We start from the raw sequence: 16,320 nt of genomic DNA, 5'->3' as shown, positions 1-16,320 counted from the left end.
AAAAAAGACTGCCTTAGTGACAACCCACACTTGGAGCAGCACTTCGGGAAATTCAGTTTTTGGAGACTGTCTGTACACTTGAAGTTGCTGAGGACAATGAGCGTTTGTAAGATCTATGAATTTCTCCCGTGATTTGGCCGTGTGGTGGTGTGTACGAGACACAGGGCTGAACTCCTGTGGTGGAACGGAGCTCCTGGGGGACCCCGTCCCTGTTGGAGTGAGCCCCTTCCAGCACCAAGCCCTGCCGCGTCCGGCTGCGCCAGGGCACCTCAGCCAAGATCTCCTGGCCAGCTTCACCCAGCGCTGGGCTGGAGGAGCTGCCTTTTGCTTCTGAGACAGAGCTAGTGTCTCTCACCAGAGCCCAGCTCCCTCAAAGTACTATATGAAACACTTCTGGACCCGTTCCAACTTTACATTTCCATAGTACCAGCGTTGAATAACACACTTGGCTTTACTTCGATGAGCTGATCTGTTTGTGTTTCTCGCTGGCTGTTGATGTGATTTCAAGATTTTTTTTATTTTATTTTTTTTCCATTTTGGAGAAAAAGGATGATTCTCTTGCTTTGCCAGAGTTTCAAACTGGGGTTGGACACGCTGTGTTGCTCAGTTATTTACTGCAAGTCCTAGGAGACACAAACTGAAGTGAGTAGGGAAAAGGATGGGGAAAAACCAGAAGGTTCCTCTCTTTTTCTCTGCTGAATATGTTCTCCCATCTGTCTTGAGGAGGGTTTCTGAGCACTAGCAGCCAGTGGCAGGAAGGATTCCAAAGGACATGAAGGTGAGGAGGAAATTGCTCTTCAGATGACAGAAATGTGCACACGCACCAGACACAGAACCAGCTCTGTAATCTTTACATCTGCTCTGACTGTGTATATTGCCTCCAAACCCTGTCTGCAACCGTGGAGGCCAGAAAGGAGAAACTTCTTTCATCCCCCAGCCACTTGTGTGGGAAAACATGGTATTAAAATACTCACCAGCTGTTAAAGGTTCAAGCAAAGTATGACAGATAATTGTATTAATGATAATTTGATTTTGATAGGTTCCGCCATTTCTCTGAGAGTGGGAGAGACAGAGCGGATCCTTTCTCAGTGATCACACTATTTCTGGAATTTATAATACCTTTAAGTAAGTTTTAAATGTTTACAGTGTGCTAATCTACGAGGAATATAGATTCAGAGAGGTTTCCAGACCTACTGTGGGTGCTGAGGCCTGCCTGGAGAATCCATCACCTCCAACTCTCATACACAGGCTTAACTATTAAGTTAATGTTTTCTGTGCCAAAATGGTTTCTTGAGGAAGCTTTGCTGTTGAATTTAGCTTTGTTGAAAGCTGTGATGATGTGTGAAACTTGCTGTTGTGATAGCATCTACAGATTTGTGCTGTACGTTTCTAGGAGGTACATTTTGCTTCTCACGTGCTCGAGTTGGTTGCCAGGACAGACTGATAAACCACGAATGTGTCTGCCACATAATTTATGCAGTGTAGATTAGCTTCACTGCAGATCTATACATTCTCTGGTCCATCTTTTTCTTTTTTTTTTTTTTTCCCCCCCTCCCAGCTTTTTTTTTTCTGTATAACCACAGCGAGCTCTCCTCGATGTTCTCTTCGTTTTGCTTGTATTACCTGGCATTACCTTATGGGAATAACACGTGGGTTCCAGCTGTCGGCGTGTTTCTGTCGCACGACGTGAGTTTGGGGGTAATTTGACAAATTGGGTTTGTAGGTTCTTCCATCATGATCATACTGTGGGCATTCTGCAGTGGTCAAGAAATTAGTCCAGGTTAAAACATGGATGATGTTCTCAGCAGAGGTATATTAAAGCAGTGCCACAGAAAATGGCCTGCTGATTCTGTGATGAGTGGATTTGGAGAAGTAGGAAGGAGAGAGCTGATTTTGGGGGATGTCATGTAGGGGAGACCTTTGTAGAGTAGGGCTGATGGGTGGACTCAGTGATCCCAAGGGTCTTTTCCAACCTGAATGATTCTACGATTTGGGAAGCTACAATGTGAAAATTACAGTTGCTCTCAGTTTCCTCTTGGACTACCTGAATGGGTAAACAAAATGGAAATAACAAACTTGAACTCTGCTCGTGGGATGCTGTAACTTTTACCAAGTTTATGAATCAATGGGTGGCATTGCTTGACCCACGTGAGTTCCTGTCTCAGCACAATATAAGGCTATAAGTGATAATAACCAATGGGCATTTATGTAATGTACTGAAATAGTGACACACGAGCATAATGCTGAAGTAAAACAAGAAGACTGGTGCAACAGCAGCTCATAATGTTTTGGGGTAAAATATTGCCATAGCTACCCACAGAAAAAATTATTAGTATGAAATACGGGTTTATTTTCCATGACACAGATGCACAGATTCAGTCTCTTATTTCAGATAAACCTCTACCACTGGGAAATACTGGAAGAAAACTTTCTGTTAAGTTTTTAGGTTTCTCAAATTTTTTTGTTCTCTCAGCACTACAAATGGGTATTGCTGAGGGGTGGAGCAGATATTAAATAATTTAAGAATAAGCCTCCAGAGAAACAGCAATATATTAGCTGATTTATTTTCTTCATATGGTAAAAAAACCCTATTTTTTTTTTGTGTTGGACAAAACACTTGATTGATCTACTGGTATGTCCTGATTAATACAGATCTTCCTTGTGGTGTGGTACGCTGTAGTATACTCAGATTTTCCACGTCGCTAGGATAGTGCACTTAAACAGGAATCAGGTTTGATCCAGATTGCTTTGAGTTTTGGCTATTTCCAATAAAACTGATTGACAAAAATGGAAGAAGAACTTGGAGTAAGAAGGCTGACGGGAGTATGCTGGTTCCAGTCAGCCATTAGATGAGATGAGGAGGGAGGGGAGACATGCAGATAGGAGGAGGGGGTATTTTCCGACATTACAAACAGCATCAGAGTAGGAAAAAGAACTGCTTGAGAACGTCCTAGGGGTGCAGACAGGCTCCAGTGGCTTCCGAGGTGGGGCCCTACCATCAGTGGTAGAGCTGAGCTGGATGGCCAGAGGGGGACGAGGGGCTGGCTGAGCGACCCTGCTGCCAGATGCATCCACCAGCCTCTTCATCTCAGCAGCTTCCCTCCCCGCAGCAGCAGCCGCCAGCTGGCTCTGCTGTCATTGGCAGAGAAGGCACTGGGGACCTGGATTTTATTTTTTTTCTTTTTGTTGTTGTTGTCATAATAATCTGCTACATTAAGAAGCTGCTTACTTTGCTACAGTCTAGAACTTGTATGGACCAGAAGAGGAAAGCTGCAGGATGCCTGCACTTACTAGAACTGAATTTACCTTTCTATGTTCAGTGTAACATTGTCTAAAGGCCTTCTGCTTTTTTTTTTTTCTTTCCCCTAAGCCAGCAAGTTGCATTTTTATCATTACAGAGCAATTTTTTGCAGCTTTCTCCACAAGAAATTTAAATGCTATGAAAACAAAACATGTGCATGGCAGTTAATGGAATTAAATAGGAACTATTTTATCAATTTGCCCTGAATCAATCTGTACTCATTTGGAGAAAGAGGTTTTGTTGCACTTCCAGTAGCTCCATGTGTCCAGCATTATGTAGTTCAGTTACTGCTAGCATGATGATTTTTCATTGTGCGGTTGTGTATGGTGTGAGGTGCATCATGATGCAGACCTCAGCAAAGGAGTCTTATTCTGAATAAAAATGTACTGCAGGTAGATTCTTACATATGCATGTACTGAATAATTTCCATTTCACTGCATATTTGTCTTGGTACAGCAACTTCTTGGATTCCTGTTTTATTGATTTCTGACGTAGCTAGCTGTCTAGACGTTGGCATGGAAAAGCAAGCGTGTCGTGCCATCTGAAAGCATACCTCCTGAAAGGAAACATAAGGAGACATTAATCTCATTTTATCAGTAAAAGAGAACAGAAGTCGATTGATTTTTCTCTCAGCTCAGGCACAGCTTTTACACTGATACAGGTTGACAAAGTGCAAGTACAACAAAAATGTTTTAAGATTTAACACTGGTGTGTAGTTTTTACCATAGTGTCACAGATTACTGCCTGTTCTTAAAGTGTGCAGAATATAGTTTGTAAATTAACAGTTGCCTCCTGCCTTTTCAATATCTAAAGAACCGCATAAAGAGCTGTCTGAAAGTAAGAAACATTTTGTGCTGCTACTTCATTTCGAAAAGCTTTAATGAACCCTGCTGACACTGTACATACGCAGGTAATAATTGCATAATGATGGACAACTTCATTAGGTTAGAGGGAAGGTTTTCTTTCATAACAATAATGCAAAATGAGCTCTTCCATTTTATTGGATTCATTAGTACTAAGGTAATTGGGGAGTCTGAACCTGCACTGAGCCCAGTGCATTCTGGAGCTCGTGCCACAGAAATGAGGTCCGAGGCAACTCAGCAACGTTCCAAAGGCATTCCAGTCCTTGAAGGTTCAAGGGTATTTTCCTATCTCCGTTCCTTAAAACGGTGTACAAAGTCATATTATGTATTATTGTCTAAAGTTAATGTTAATCATAGACCTAATCCTCCAGTTGTGGCTGAGGGTCTGTTCGTTGGGTGCTATGTACTGCAGTGTTTCTCTTTTTTAAGCAGAGAAGACAAGACGGGGGGGAAGAAAAAGAGTTGCCAAAATGAACAAGTTAAAAGCATCCTATCCTATATTGCTTAGAGAAGCAATCCTCTTGCTTATCTACAGATTATTTTATTTTGTGTTTTTTCTGAGGGGGGTGGGGAAAGAATGAAAAACAATCAAATATGACCTGCGGAAACTCAAGGAGAGGTTGACAAGGAACAGAGGGCCAAGGCAGAGAAAGGAAGGGGAGAGCAAGAAGGGCTGGGCAGGAGGAGCAGGACAGCACGCTAATCCTGTGGGAAACAGCTTCTGCATGATTCTGCGTCTGTTCTGACGCCACCCGTTTGTCATTACCCTGTCAGGCTGTCCTTAGGCTGTCACAGCTCCGAGAGTCAGCTGCTGGAATGACAGACCAATGCAACTGGGAGAGGTGAGGCTTTGCAGACCTGAGCCAGAGTCCTCCCAGCCTTCCAAATCTGACCATCGCCTCTGAAACCCCCTCCGGTGTCAGGCTTTCTCTCTGTTTCTCTCAGGTGAGGACCTGGGTTTAGTAACCTACACACTCATTGCCTCCAGGGCCTTTGCATCTGCAAGGGGTTGTAAATGCCTAATGGATACTCCACCAGCCTCAAGGTGGCTTGTAATCCAGCTGTCTGCTTCTCAGCTAGACTTCAGTGCCAGCTTTCAACTCTTTATTAAACCATCCTTAAGAGATTTGAATGAGTGTTTCCTGAAGATTTGCAAACATATATACAGGCTATTACTGTTCAAATGTTGCAGAATGCAACGTGGGGACTCATTTACCTAGCTAAGAAAGGAAAATCAAGTAAATCCAGGTCCTGATGCTATTCATCCAACATAGTACACCTTCTGGGAAAGTAAGCAGTGTTCACAGCGTGAGACACTTCCTAGCCCTTCCTTATCTTCAAAAACTGGAATTTTATCTTGAAAAATCAAGTTCCCATGAATTTTCATAGCAATAGCATTTGCTCTTAAGAGGCTTAGGTAGTGTGCTCTGGCAGAAGTATTTCCTGAAGACGTACAGGCCTGTGTTGTTGAGGAACTATGCTGGGGAGCCTTCGACAACCTTCTGGTGTCTCGGTGTTGTAGCTCTCCTCAGGCACTTAGGCCAGCGTTTGGAGTTTCTTCTTTGCCCAGTATTGTGGATGTGTTTTGTAATACCGGTGTCTTCCTATGAATATGTTAAAAGCAGAGTAGGCAATGTAAGTTTTCTGACTTAGATATATCTGTCTATATTGGCACCTCTTCTTGCAGCTTCAGATAACTTTAAATTAGGAGATTTTTACTCATCTGGGCATAGATGTTTCTGTGGGATTCCCTTACCTGACAACCTGGAATGCGTTCCTATTTCTACCGAAGCCTGTTCATACTGCAGCTTCCACAGGAACAGAAATAGCAGCATAATGACCATCAGTATGAACAGACTGAGTTGGAGCAGTGTTTCCTCTGTCATAAAATCAAGCTGTTCTTATGCGCCACAGATGGAGACACCTCTCTGCTGATGGGTAAATGGCATGGCCCTCAGTGTGAGATTTGCACGGTTCCTATTAATGGCTGAGTGATTGGGAGTCCCACTGTAGGAGTTCATACTCAGCTGAGGATCTAATTCCTATACATTAACACACGAGTGCTCATTTAAGAGGTTCTCAGCCCACTTGCCTTACTCTGTCCCCTCTCAAGCATGTTAGGTGGGTAGGAAATCGGAATATTTGTGTAAAACCCAGATGAGGCAGGTGAGCTTAGGGAGGCTCATTTGCCATGAGTACTCAGTCGTTACAATCATGAGCACTTGGACAGTGTATTCGAGGGCGTCTAAGGGAGCGGTGTTCTGGTTTTGGGAGGGAGGGCTGTGGGGTCACGGAGTATTGTGGCTGGGAAGCACGTTATGAGTTACCCCGTTGTGCAGGTGGACTGCAGTACTCCAGAGGTGAGCTGGCGTTGCTCGTGGTTATCAGAGTAAGTGGATAGCAGTTTGTGTTTACGTACTTCTTTAGTGGTTGACTTAATCAGGAAAGTTTTCAATGCAAGTAGTAATTATACCCATCTCTTAACTATGATCACTATGAATGACAGCAAGCCACAGCCACCCTTAACTTTTGAGATCTGAGTATCAGCCTGTTTTCCAAAGCCTTCTCTTCCCCCTTAGGGAATGTGTCCTTTTAAATCTAGTCAAGGTCTGTGTTGTCAGACTGGATCCCCTTAACAAACTGTCCTGCTGAGCTGCTGGAGGTCAGAGGTGGCGCATGAAAACAAAACGGCTCTTGCGTTGTCCCTCCGGCGTCTGTAGACTGGCTGCCTCCAGCCGTTGCTGGACTTGCTGCTTGCATTTCCAGCAGTTTGCTCTTCGATTAAAGCAATATATACATTCAGTAAACACACTCACCAAGCAGCCACGGTGTGTTCATAAATTATTACAAGGCAGCCCTTTTTATTTGATACTGAGCTCCTTCAGTTCCTGATGAAATGGATGGAAGCTGCAAGTGTTGCCTGTTTATGAATCATAGCCATGGATGCATTATTTATTTATTTATTTTTACTCTCAAAGACAGCTGATAACAAAAGATAAATTATATCTTCACCACGAAAACCCCCAAAACTCAATTCCCCCCCCCCCCCCCCAAACGCCCAAAGAACTCCCTTGTCATTTGACTGATATTTGCAAGACAAACGTCCTTAAATATTGAGAGGAATGTATGAGTAACAATCCTACTGACCCAGGAAATCTCTTCACCAGCGTATTGGTAATGAGATGCAGGTGATTACATTGGCATAATAGCAAAAAAAGGATGAAAAGAGAGAAGACGGTGCAGGATGGAGAAGGTAACACTGGAAGAAGATGCACATTGGAAGGGAAGTTGGTGTAATGAGAATCCCACACTTCTGCAAACGTGGTCTTGAAACTTCTCTGGAATACACTATCTTGGCAATCCCTGTAAGTCTAGGACCTGTAGTCAGCTGCTGCCTTTCCTTGTAGTTTACGGAAGTGTTAAGCTATCACCTCCACTGACATAAAGATGTTTTCTCACACTCTCTGCCTACAACAAAAACACCTTCCTAAATCACCAAGACCTAAGGCTTTGCCCTGTTTTCAGGAAAGGATTGATGAAAATCTGCACTGCTGTACTTGAAACCTGCCTCCATAATGGAAAAGAAAAATCTTTAAGTGTCAGGCTTTGCTATTTTTACAGCACAGAATCTTAAAGTCCTACAGTGGTTTGTGTTGGAAGGGACCTTAAAGACTGTCTTGTCCAACCCCCTGCCCTGGGCAGGGCCACCTCCCACCAGCCCAGGTTGCCCAAAGCCCCGTCCAACCTGGCCTTGAACCCTGCCAGGGAGGGGGCAGCCACAGCTTCTCTGGGCAGCCTGGGCCAGGGCCTCACCCCCCTCACAGGGGAGAATTTCTGCCCCAGATCTCATCTAAATCTCCCCTCTGTCAGTTTAAAGCTGTGACCCCTCGTCCTGTCCCTCTGCCCCTGATCCAGAGTCCCTCCCCCCTTTCCCGCAGCCCCTTTCAGCCCTGGGGGGCCGCTCTAAGGTCTCCCCGGAGCCTTCTGTCCTCCAGCTGAACCCCCCAACTCTCCCAGCCTGTCCTCACAGGGGGGCTCCAGCCCCCCCAGCATCTCCGTGGCCTCCTCTGGCCCCGCTGGAGCAGGTCCGTGTCCTTCTGCTGTTGGTGCCCCAGAGCTGGACCCAGCCCTGCAGGGGGGTCTCCCAGAGCGGAGCAGAGGGGGAGACTCCCCCCCTCGCCCTGTGCCCACCCTGCTCTGGGTGCAGCCCAGCACACCGTTGCCTTTCTGGGCTGCCAGCGCACGTTGGTGGCTCACGGTCAGTTTTCTGCCCCCAACCCCCCCAAGCCCCTCTCCCTGGGGCTGCTCTCCATCCCCTCCTCGCCCAGCCTGGGTTAGTGCCTGGGATTGCCCCGACCCATGGGCAGGACCTTGCCCTTGGCCCTGTTGAACTCCGTGGGGTTTGCCCGTCCCCCCTCTCAGCCTGCCCAGGCCCCTCTGGATGGATCCTTCCCTCCCTCCCTCTGTCACACCACAGGGCTCGGTGTCAGCAGGGAACTTCCCGATCCCAGTGCCCATCGATCGCGCTGCCCGTTGGAGCCCCTACGTCGCTGTTTGCCTTCGCGGTTGCCATATGCTGTGTATCTGCTCTAGACAATTATTACTGTTTGTCTTGTACTTGTCAGTTGTTATTTTACAATGAAAAAAAATTTTGGAACAAGTTGTAAATGCTTTCAGTTGGTCAGCCTGTTGTGAACTGAATGTGAATTTTCTTCAACCGTGCTTAGAAAGCGTTGAAGGTTTTTTTTGAGAACAGTCTTTATGCTTTGGGTTGGAATTTTATTTACTTGAATTCTGTAAACTAGGACTCCACAGAAGGCTAAGTAAAAAATGTTAAGACTCTGCTCTGGAGGATAGAAATATTTTCCGATAGGTTGTTTCATTGTATTCAGAGCATATTTGTATTGCTTAGGATTCACAGAACATTAACCACTAACAATATTTGACAGCATACTCCCTTTGTAGTGTACTCACTCAGAATAGCCTCAAGGTGGACTTGAGAAACGGGTTTGGTTTCAGTGGTTGGTTAAAATATTTTAGAATCAATTAAAAGGACTTAAATTGATGTTAATTCACAGAGTGCAATCTGAAAAATATGATGAATTAAGATCGTAGATCTGTTCTGTAACGATAAATGTGGGAGAAATTACAAATTCTCCCTGTGGCCTGAGGTGACAATTGCATTTCTGCCAGAGTGTTCCTGATGGAGGTGACTCACGCGCTCACCATCACCTCTGCCACTGGAGCTCTCATCCTTCAGACTCAGATATCAGACCTGGCTTTTCACTCCGTCTTTCTGTTAGTTGACTTATTTTCACTTGTTTTATGTAAATCTGAGGAAAACTATAAAATTGAGAAAGTGTGACCTTGCTTCTGTGCTGAAGGGATGGGGGTTGAAGCGAGAGAACATGGCAGGAGATAGTCAAGCACAATACTGAGGGGTTTGTTATTAACTGTGTAAATAACGAGTATGCAAGCGAGCTCAAAAATGTATAGGGCTGATGTTTGAAACACTCATTTAAAGTTGTGTGCGTGATAATATAGGGCAAATATTAGCAGATCTTCAAGCGATGTAATTTTTTGGTCATATCGGTCAAAATTTGGAAAACCAGGAGCGTAGCATTAAGTTTTGAAGTTGTCTCTGTGATAAGTGAGTGGACATTTGAAAATGCTGTCAACGGGAGCACAACTCGCCCCCCAAGCTGGTGGCAGTTGGAGTAGTCAACCTGGAGGTTAAGCATTTAGTTGTTTGGTTGGGGGTTTTTGTGTAGTGACTCTCATCCCAACAAACACTGTATTTCGTTGCTACAAATCTAATTTCCAAGTTATTAAAGAAAAAATTGCTTTCGTAAGGAAGGTCTTGGTTAATTTCTGGTTTCTCTTGTTAATGTGTTAGGAAGGTAAAGAGAAATAAATTAAAATTATTTCAAGACTGTAGGGAAAATATCTCCTATGTAATAAACACCATGGGTTTGTTCATTCAAATGTACTGGGGTGGAAACTGATTTCTTGGTGAAAGAGCAATTGCTCGTTGTAAATGAGTGGCAGCACTCATTGTCAAATCCAAATTTTTTTCGTTGCAAACTGAATGGTCCTGGGTAGTAGTGATACAAACTTGAAATGGCATCGCCTGAGGCAAATAATGTCCTGTCTAATGCATTTGATTTTGCAAAGATAACAAGCTGAGTTACAGTTTTGCTTTCACTTATATTAATGGTTCAAGAAAGGGGAAGATAAGAAACTGAAACAGATTATTCAATCTGCCTTTTATTGTGGTATCACATAAGGCAAAAGCTAGCGATGCCTTAAAGAATCTTTTGAAAAAATGTAGTCTTTTGTGCTGCATAGAGAAAAACAAAATATATAATGTATTTTTGTTAGATTTACAGCAGCTAGTGGTTGTGGTAGAGCATTTGGTTAAATATCTAATGAATAATTCAGGGTGGCTAATTTATGAACCCTGCCATGTAGACTAAAAGCCAACTTTCAGGGCATTAGACGAAGAGAAATAAATACACAGCATTTAGCTAAACAGCAGCCAAATGGGGAAGTTAGTGTGGCAGGAGGGAGCGATGTGATAAGCCTGTGAACCTTTGAAGGGCATCAGCTCTTGGCTGAAAGAGGGAATTGATTTAATTCTGACAGATTTTTTTTTTTTTTTTTACTAGTCAATATTAAAATCTCTTCCTAGAAGCACTAAGCCTATTGTATTGATAAAACACTAAGTTGCATGAGCAGAAGCGTCTTGATATAAGCACACAGGTGGACTTCAGGACCTTTGTGTCTATAATTCTGTGAAATGGTTTTGGTGAACAAGTATCTGATCCATTTTTGACACTGTACTTTTGCCAGGCGTGATATGGAACTGGAAAACAAAGGGGAGGATGTTTCCCTGATGAGCTTGCAGTCTTAATTAACAGGACTTAACAAAAACAATTACCACAGATAAAGGTTAAAAAGAGGTAGGAGAGATAAAAGTAAATCTCAAACGGGGACAAGAATTAAAGCAGAAACATTAATGTTCAGGAATACTTTGCCTCCACTGAGAACAGCAGATGTTAATACAAATGCTCTTCAGAGCTGCAAATGGCCTATTTTCATCCTGGATCTCTTGATCTACGTTTCCAGAAATTTAAATTTTGGGTTTCAAAGCCAAATCAAGAATTTCAGAGACTTTTAGAGCAGTGCATTGTTAACATCTGTCGCTTTTCCAAGTAGATGCAGTTAGAAGGCATTTTGGGTTCAAAGTAATACAGAAATTTCTAAAAGCAGTGGTATGTTGCAATTGGAAAATAACTTTTTATTTTCAGTGTGACCCTAGTGTAGGCAATTATCTGATATTCCCCATTTGACATAAAGGCCCTGGGTTGGGAATCCTGTAGCTTGTAACAGTTGAGTAGATATGCCTACTCTAAGGGAGAACCGTTCACAAAAATTACAAGTAATTTTATCTGAGTGAAGAGAAATAGCAGTGATCACTTAAAGTTTCAGAGCTGTTCAGTACCCTTCAGTCGGCCTTTTCTTGTGGCAGACATCTCCTTGAAGTAACCTTTTTGTTGAGGATGTGCTGGTACAATTGTGGTTTTTTAGGGTACAATTTCATTTATTTATTTGAGGCAGTAGAGATGTGGGGTTTTTTTGCAGCGATCTGATCTTTCACGGGGCCTCCCAAGTCTCTTAGGATCTAGGAACCAAGAAACTGTAACGGCGAGAATTTTGTGATGTTGAAGAATCGATCTTTGCAGCTTCTTGCAGCTGAAGTGAGTTTGGCTTCGTGCACTGAAGTTAAATTGATGTGATAACTGTGACTGGCTCTGTCAACTGGCTCTGTCACCGATAATTCTTGCCTTCAGCAACGTATTAGAAAGGGCAAACGAATTAAAAACAGAACTGCTACTAACTACGCATTTTTATTTGACTTTCCTAATGTTAAATTAATTGTTGACAGAGATTATTTAGGTAGATTGGTTTTGTGCTGTAGTTCAAATTAAGCCATTGTGGTATTACTTAACATGCAGAAAAGATCCTTCCAAATTTTGAAAAGGTCACTACCGTTAATCATTTCAGGAAGGCAATAAAATATTCTAGTAATGACTCAACTGAAAGGAATAACCGAGATTAAAAACTTCTTAGTGCTCAATAAGTACATGTGTGATATAAGGGGGTTTACAGAAGAGAAGCCTTGGCTGCAATGTTGAGATGGAAGACTGCTTAGGTACAAGTGTTTGCAGCCATTTGTTAATTTTAATTGATTCATGTTGTTAACCCTTGTGTCAAAGGTATTCAACCAACCATGCGGTATAGCAGAAGAATATTTTTGTGGGGTTTATCTGGTTTTAGGTGTTTTGGCTTACTGCCACAATTTAAAAAATTGGAGATTCATCATGGGTTAGATTTTGGAGTCCTCTTTGCTATAGTAGGTATCTGTGGTTGAGCTTGATGAGCTGCAGAGCTCCCGATGACTTCACTTGGAGTAAAGTGAGAAACTTCTGTATATTGAGACCCTTCTCATTTTCCATCTGGGTACCCCAAACTTTATGCATTTTTAAGGTTTTCATCAATAATATTAGTAGGTTTCGTGTGCTAATGGATATGTCATTCACCTTGGTAAGGAGGAGTCAGTACAGAAGGTCTGAGCACATACGAACCATAGGTACCTAATGCAACCATTCCTGTTCAAGAATTATGACCAATATATTTTCCATGAAATAATTCTTTATTGAAAAATTGTCACAGGTCTTGTAGGAACAACATCCTATTTTTATTTTCAGACTGTTTTATTTTTAATCATTTTTAGTCATCCTTTCAGGTTCACAAAATTATTTTTGAAAATAATCCACAAAACTTCTCTACAGCTTGGTATTTATGTTAAATAGGATGTGTAAATATAGAGTACAAATAAAAGAACTGACAAGCTATGAGGTAACTCAGAGTTATTTGTTTAGCCATGCCTTCTAATGAGGCCATCCTTCCCCTCACACTCAAAGTCCACGAGTCCTGGCTAATGAAGAGTTCCTTTAACTTACAGAACACACGAGCAGAATAAATATTGAAGGATTCAGCACAGTAATATTTATTTATGGTATTTTTGAACATCTGGACCATGTTTAATTGTATTTTGTGTATACCCAACAATGATCTGTTTACTATTGAGCGTTTTATTCCGCCCAAATGAGACGATACTCTGAGGATGCTCTCGCCTCCTCTGTGCTCACAGTCTGCAGGGTGTGAGGAGCTCCTCATCCAGCACAGACCCTGCCTGAAAGGTGCACGGTTTCCTCTCCTGGCAACCTGCTCAGCTCTGGGGTACATGGATGAATATTCCTACAGGTCGACAATAAATTGTCCTTAGTGTTTGAGCTTCAGCTGCTTGCAGACTGTTTGTATTTAGCAAATATTGTGATCTAGAAGCTTCTTCTAATAGCCTACGCTTTTACTCTGCATTTCATCCCATTATTCCTAGCAATGCTTTTATCTCTTACCACTCTGATATGTGTTTTTCCTCCTTGTATTAATACCTGGAAACCAATGGTAGCAATCAGCATAACTATATTATCTATAACATGCCTAAAAAATGACTGTTTTCTTATTTTAATCTTTCTTTATACTAATCCCATGGGGCCTTTTATGCTTGTTTTCTATTTCCTTCCAAACCCATCTAGTTTCTCCATAGCACAGACTGTCATTTCAGGTGTCAGCATAGTGTTTGTTTTTCTATGCCTGGAGTATCCCTATTGTACTAATTTTTACTGATAAACAAAGGAGCTTCTAACGTTTTAGACATGGGATCTAAAGAATCCAATTTCATTTGAGTGTCCTGCTGTTCTTGCATCTTTCGGGCTAATGCGTTTTCCTGTAGATAATTTGTTTAGCTGAGGTTTTAATCAGCTGTAGCATCTATTTTTTTGTTCCTGCTTTTACCAATCTGTACCTTGTAAGAGAGAGTATGAATCGTCATTCAAGCTGAGGTGGAATATATTGATTTCATGTTTCTAATCTTACATTTAATTTTTAGAAACATGGGGGACATCTTCATACCTTTAAATATTTTTAAGATACTAGCTAGCTTATTTAGCTTTTAAAACTGTTTTTTCATTCCACTGCAGTAATCCTTTCCTGAACTGGTTGGGTTGAGCCGTTTTGATTGGTGTGACGTGTGGGCCTCCTGCTGCTGTACTTGGATTTACATTATATGCAGAAGATTAATCTACAGGTCATCAAGTTTAAGTCTTCTGAGGGCAGACCAAGAGGAATTTTCTGTGCTGAATGTTTCTGAGTTGCTGTTTATACAGAAGGTGCCTTACCAGCATCCAGCTAGTGGTTGTCCGTACTTGTCTTTCGATTTACAGCAGGCTACAGAACCTGTGTCTTTTGATTTAGAGTAGGCAAAGTGATTGTAGGTGAAGGCCCGCCTGCGTGGGGCGAGGCTGTGTCGGTTCATCCCCCGGTGTCCCGGGGGAAGCGGTGCCGCTGGTCTGCGCCGCTGATGGCGAGTGGCGGCAATGGAAGCGGCTCTTCGCTCCCGGGGGACTTCATCTGGCAGCCTGGAGCGTGCTCGGTGAACATCGTGGTTGGGTTCGAGGAGCAGAGGTATCACTCAGGTCGATACTTTGGTACTTGGGGCGGGGGGGGTGTGTGGATAATTTCAGGGCCTTGGAGACCGGCAGCGAGACCTTTAGTCATGATGGGCGCTGTGTGAGGGACAGAGGTGAGAGCAGACAGGCAGATGGAAAGAACCAGGAGTTATGTATGTTATATGTCACGTTTACTTCTTTAATTTGGAAGCAGCACTGCTTCTGCTTCTACAGCCTGAGAGAGCCCCTCCGAGTGTGTCAGCATCCTGCTTTCTGGAAGAGCCCCTCACCGTACCGTCCGTCCGTCCGAGGAGGCAGCCTCTCACCAGCCACACCACGGAGGTGTGTGGGTGCTGGAGCCCCGAGCTCCCTGTCAGCTGAGGGGCCGCCAGGTACCAGGTGCCAACAGAGCAGGCGGCTGCCCGCAGGGGCAGCGGGGAGAGGGCAGCTCTGCTCTGGGGATGGAGAGGAGCTGCAGACGACTGTCCTTCCCCTGTACACCCCCTGGATTGCTGGGGCTCCGCAGGACGGTCCCTGCCACCAGCAGCAGGACAAAGCCCTGCTCCTTGCCATGTGCCGGAGGAGAGGTTCCCATGTGGGCCGTGCCAGAAGATGGAAGTGAGAAACAATCTTATTGCTACGGCCACCTCCAGCTCGCTGCCCTTGCCTCGCATCAGCCCCATCAGCATCACTGCTCCCTGCCAGACTGCTCGTGAGACACAGGCTCGCTTTCCTTCACCGCTGAGAGGCTGTGAGCTGGTTCTGCAAGGCACCGCGAGAGGCCCCAGGTACTCTCCTCCAACATCATTTTTAAGGTTACAGTAATTAAGGTACAAATTCTCCTGCAGCCGGGGTAAGTCCCAGAATGTGAGAGGCAGCACTGCTCTGGGACGCCTGCGTTGCGGGAGCATGTGTTTTGACAACTCCCATATGTTGCCACCTACAGAAGGAAATGTATTTTCTGCCTGATCAGCCTGGGTGAGAACACTTAACGTTTCACAAGGCACTTTACTACTGACCAACCTTCCACCACTTCGTACACCATCGTTCCAGATCTGTCATGTCATTTCTAGGGCCTGTAGATATATTTACAGTGTTCCCGATGCACCGGCACCGCGTATGTTTTCCAGGAATTTTTAAGCCGCAGTGTGTGGGACAGCAGGCTCAGGGAGGTCTGTTGTGGGGAGGCTCTTCGGAGAGAAGGAAACATCCTCCGGGGAGTACCTGAGCGATACACGTTGTCTCCTCATCCCTCCCCGTCTCCTGCACTGAAGGTTTCGTTGGGTTGTTACCAAGAGGTTATCCCAAAGTACAAATCAGATCTGTGAGAAAAGATTGAATTTACTTAAATTCATCCCAGATTTTGGATGTGGGTTTGTTTTTTTCATTTTTATTGGCGGACTGGCATCGCAGGGCACCATGCCGTGATTGAAGCAGTAGTAGGCCAAATCCAGTAGTTACACCAATTGCTGTTTAGGTTCATCTATTATTTTTAATTGGTCCTAATAAGCTATCTATTGTCCTGTGGATCATGCTGTTAAGTAGTGTGGTGTGTATACTTCGTTTCTCCATTCTCAAAATA

The 16,320-nt window shown here is 43.7% G+C and overlaps 1 protein-coding gene across 4 annotated transcripts in view; it reads left to right on the top strand.

Moving 5' to 3' along the window:
- The window catches only part of PDE4B (phosphodiesterase 4B), a 195,889-nt gene that overhangs the window by 26,583 nt on the left and 152,986 nt on the right, over window positions 1–16,320 (top strand). The window contains exon 1 of one of the 4 annotated variants that reach the window (XM_074906022.1): window positions 14,474–14,754. The exons of 2 other annotated variants lie outside the window; for them this stretch is intronic. In XM_074906022.1, coding sequence (XP_074762123.1) covers window positions 14,651–14,754 — 104 coding nt within the window. In that variant the 5' untranslated portion in view covers window positions 14,474–14,650. Of the gene's footprint in view, window positions 1–14,473; window positions 14,755–15,221; window positions 15,527–16,320 lie in introns of those variants that run through there. One more of the 4 variants, XM_074906024.1, reaches the window with a different exon arrangement.

Source organism: Athene noctua, chromosome 5, assembly GCF_965140245.1.
Source record: "Athene noctua chromosome 5, bAthNoc1.hap1.1, whole genome shotgun sequence".
In the NCBI taxonomy this organism is placed as follows: Eukaryota; Metazoa; Chordata; class Aves; order Strigiformes; family Strigidae; genus Athene; species Athene noctua.
This window is presented reverse-complemented; position numbering and strand designations above follow the sequence as displayed.